General features: G+C 35.9%; 1 protein-coding gene across 1 annotated transcript; it reads right to left on the bottom strand.

The window, feature by feature from the left end:
• Nucleotides 1–212: 212 nt before the first annotated feature.
• LOC149174487 (LEAF RUST 10 DISEASE-RESISTANCE LOCUS RECEPTOR-LIKE PROTEIN KINASE-like 2.4) lies at nucleotides 213–2,858 on the bottom strand. The gene is made up of 3 exons (XM_089422615.1): nucleotides 2,088–2,858; nucleotides 1,878–1,922; nucleotides 213–1,754 (listed from the first exon to the last, which is right to left on the bottom strand). Exons 1-3 carry the CDS (start codon nucleotides 2,851–2,853, stop codon nucleotides 646–648), a joined length of 1,920 nt encoding a protein of 639 aa, XP_089278741.1. The 5' UTR covers nucleotides 2,854–2,858; the 3' UTR covers nucleotides 213–645.
• Nucleotides 2,859–4,651: the final 1,793 nt, after the last annotated feature.

Genomic DNA, 4,651 nt, shown 5'->3' with positions numbered 1-4,651 from the left:
TTTTCTTGGCTTTATATGCTCCCTAAAAGCACCAAAAAAATTTACAGCAATTTGAACAGAATTGAAATTTACATTTTCACAGAGAAATTTACATTTTCAATGATACTTTTATTTCTAAATAGTAAAAATCCAAATTCCCCACATCATAAAGAAAACTTGGTAACCAAATAAAGAACTCTGAAGAAGCTTAAGCAGAACCACAAACACTCCACTGTAGATGTAGCCCATAAACTGTTTTACTTGAACAGATCCTCAGCTTTCTTGCATAGATAGCATATGCTGGGACCATTTCAACCTCTTTTGGAGAGAGTTTCCCAAGTTCTTTGAAATATCATATCATCATATTATTGTAACTGGCTGGGCATTCCGGCCAACCAGGGGATCCTAAATGATAACCAAAAAGCAAACAGAAGTTTCTACATGCTCTTAAAGCAATGTACTTTTCCAAACTGGCTGGGCATTCCGGCCAACCAGGAGATCCTAAATGACAACCAAAAAGTAAATAGAATTTTCTACATGATGTATTTTTCCACATCCACGTTTTTATTGTATGGACTATTTTAATTTGAAACGTCAAAGATAGGATTTTAGTGACAGTGACGAATTAATGAAGGGGCATGAGAACACAACTCACAGAAATTCAATCTAAACTGAAAGAGATCTTTCCACGGAAAACAGTAGAGGTTTTTCAGGTGTGCCTGGGCAACCGAAACATGGGGGAGGATTCGGCACATCGTCTCCATTTTTTTCTAACATCTGCACAACCCTGCTCATGCAAGGACGATCTCCCGGACGGTACTGAGTGCACCACAATCCAACTTTTATTAGTCTCTTTGCCTTTTCCTCATCTTCTGCCTCTATTTCTCCTCCTCGCAATCTCATTCCCAATTCCCTGCTCTCAACAAGCTTGAAAGCCCAATCGGGAAAGAAATATTGGCTGGAACGGCTTACCTTCGGATCGATGTTCTTCCGTCCCCCTACCATCTCCAGTAAAAGCATTCCATAACTATAGACATCTGATTTCTCTGTAACGGGACCCATGTCTCCGTCGCACAACTCGGGTGCAACATATCCCGGCGTCCCCCTCCCAGCCGTCATTGATATATGATCCTCTTCCTTCCCACAAAGCTTTGCCAGACCAAAATCAGAAACCTTGGGTGTGAACTCGGCGTCCAGCAATATATTGTGTGGTTTGATGTCGAAGTGTATGATGCGCTTCTCGCAATCGTGGTGAAGATATGCAATTCCATGAGCTGCACCCACAGCAATTGAATATAATTGATCCCAACTTAACATCGACCCCTTTTCGTTTCCGGCAAATATAAATTTGTCGAGAGATCCATGAACCATGTACTCATATACCAGCGCGCTTGTAGGGTTTTCAAAACAATATCCCAACAGGCGAACCAAATTGACGTGATGGACGAGTCCAATGGTGGCCACTTCATTTACGAATTGAGTCTCGCTGTGCCTATGCCGATCAAGAAGCTTCACAGCCACTAGAGTGCCGTTCGGGAGCTTTCCTTTATACACCACACCATAACCTCCTTCTCCCAACCTTTCTGCAAAGTTGTTTGTGATCTTCTTGAGGCGAGATTGTGAATATCTGGTTGGCATTCCATTAGCATATTCCTTTAGGAATCTCTCCACCTTTGAATTAGATACACCAAGCCTAGATCTTTTCCTCTTGGCAGCCAATCTTAAGAACAGTACCAATGCTATTGCTGTCAGCAGAACTCCTACGACCGAACAACCTACATACGAATGAGCAGATCATGTAACCCCGAAGGGAATATTAAAATTTTAATCAAAACAATATGCAAATTCGCCTTGACGTTAAATCGGAGCTACTGAATAGAAAGTATGATCTTATTTACCTATTATAATCTCTGACATGTTTTGACCTCCTGCATCCTCGGCACCTGCAAGAATCCACAGGTAATAATTTGCATACTTAGCGAAATACATACACATAGGAGGATTCAAGGATACTGCTAAAATGGAAGATTTAATCTATCATTACACATTCAGAGGATTGAAGGAGCGAACTTCGTATTCAAATTTGTAGAAGGCTGTGGGAAAGCTACCTTTGCCGACGCAGTTGTCTGGATGCGAAGTGCCATCGGGACAATAGCAAAGAAATGTTGAAGTCGGTTCTGAAATGTTATAACCACAACTCCCATTGCTTTTTAAACAAGCTTCACAGCTTCGAGATCTCAGTGGGTCAACCCGCCATGTTACCTCAAAACCCCTCGCGAGTAAAGAGCTATTAATGAACTGTGGAGAGATGCTCTTATTAATTGGTAGGTAAAATGCCTGACAGGACGTTGCCCCCTCTAAGTTTAGTTCTGGATTCAAACTGTAGTACCAATTATCTCCACATAAACTCAAGTTTTGAGAAATTTGATCACAGTGCTTCCAAAGCGTGAGATTAGTGTATGTATGGTTAATCTGAAAAAGAGAGTCGGACCGCCAGAATGGAGAGTAGTTACCTGAAAAATTGCATTTGCCTCCCCACAGATTGTCGTTAACAATTCTCAATATGTTCAATGTGCTAGAATTTGCCAAGAAAGAGGACTCCATTATGTGATATTGGCTTCCACTGATATTTATCAGAGGATGGTTGTCAGAATCACATGAGAGTAGCTGAAACTCAGGGTCACCGCAGCCGCTACCATTTATCCCAAAAGGATAGCCCACTTCAATGCCCCCACATATATTACTATTGTGAAGACAATCCTCGTAATGACTGCCGAGACATGATCTCAAGCAGAAGAGGAGAAGGGCACATGCAATAACAAAGCATGTCTGCACCGTGAGAGGCATTGAATTGGGAAGAAGAATAACAGGCATTCTCGTACTCTGCTCTTCTGTTGGATATGAAAAATATAAAAGAGAGGAGGCGAACGAGAAGGAAAGCGATGGAATTCGAGCGTGTGGAGGTGAGAAGACTGTCTGGTATTCGAGTGCAGTTAGTTCAAAGGCACGAGGCTCGTCAGACAAACTGCATCTTGATTTTTAATTTTCTTGGGCGAAAAACTCAGGAATATCTTCGAGTATCTTATGCGATAGACAGTGACATTGTCACACGTAAACAAAATTTAGTGGCTTCCAATAATTATAGTGGCCATCCATTATTCTTTTTGGTTTTGAGTAATTCCATTCTTTCTTTACTTTTTTACGTGGGAATAAGATAAGTTTTTAGTTAATTTTACTTTATAATTGAAGTATAAAAAAATTATCATTTAATCTCACATAAAGTGCTATCGATTTTTGTGAAATATTATTATTAATAAATATTTTTTAATTTTTAAGTGGAGGTTTTTGTGAAATATTATTATTAATAAATATTTTTAAATTTTTAAGTGGAGGTTTTTGTGAAGAGAATAATTTTGTTACGGTGAATTGCTATATAAAATAAACAAATTTGTTATTTTTTATAATATCTAATTTATATTTATTTTAAATTAGATAATATAATATTACAATTTTAAATATAGATGTAGTTTTAAGACATTTCATGGTGTGAAGGTTATTGGTTGGAAACTATTATGTTGATCGTTGGTGTGGCTCACGAAAGCGTAGTCATGGCTTATGCTATTTCACAAACAAAATTTTTACGATTTTAAATATTCAAAATTTTAAGTTAATTTAAACCCAAAATAGTATAATTTTACAATTTTAAAATATTTTCAAACTTTTAAACAAGTCTAGATCCATCTTAACTCCCAATCTACCAAACCCCTAAAGGGATCAAATCACTTGAGGTACAAACATCTTCTAGGGTGAAAATAGATTTAGCGTGGTTTAATTATTAGCCTTTAAATATGTTACATTAGAGATGAATACCACGGGAAAACCATTGTTAGAGAATTATATATATATATATATATAATTTTCACTTATTGATGTTGAGAATTTTTGGATTCTTATGTGCATTCTCAGAAGAGTCCAAGGTGCTTCACCGGCTTCACCTATTTTCAGGGGAAGGAAGCAACCTAATGATAGGAAGAGTGCTAGACCAAAATATATAGATAAAGGATAAAAGAATGAAAGAATTTGGTTAGATTGATGAAATTAGTTGTTGGGGAAATTTTAAATTACAAATTTAGTGAGATGAAGCTTTGACTAATCATAGGCATAGATGAATAAAATTTCATGATAAAGTCAAAGTTAACTGTATTGTTAATAAATAATAAGATTGAGGTAAATGGATTAAATTTGGAATATAAATTTATTTTGTTAGATCAAAATTCAAAACTCCCAAAAATTATTAAAAATTAATTAAATTTTAATTAAATAATATATGGTGGGAGGAATGACTAAAAAATGGAGGGTCATAAGGTCAATTATAAATTAGAACAATTTTCTAGAAGCTATTAATAGATTAATAGGTTAGAAAATCCAAAAAAAGAGGAATGGGAAATTATAAAATTTCATGATAAAGTCAAAATCAATCATATTCTTAATAAATAATAAGATTATTTTCTAGAAGCTATTAATAGATTAATAGGTTAGAAAATCCAAAAAAGGCCGGAGGGGGAATTATAAATTTCATGATAAAGTCAAAATCAACCATATTCTTAATAAATAATAAGATTGAGGTTAATAGATTAAATTTAAATTTGGAATATCAATTTATTTTGTTAGG

The sequence above is a fragment of the Pinus tabuliformis genome, chromosome 4_1 (assembly GCF_031772625.1).
Source record: "Pinus tabuliformis cultivar Carrire ecotype Pingquan chromosome 4_1, CPIR1, whole genome shotgun sequence".
NCBI lineage: Eukaryota > Viridiplantae > Streptophyta > Pinopsida > Pinales > Pinaceae > Pinus > Pinus tabuliformis.
Note: the sequence above shows the minus strand (reverse complement) of the source record. Positions and strands in the feature narration are given on the sequence as shown.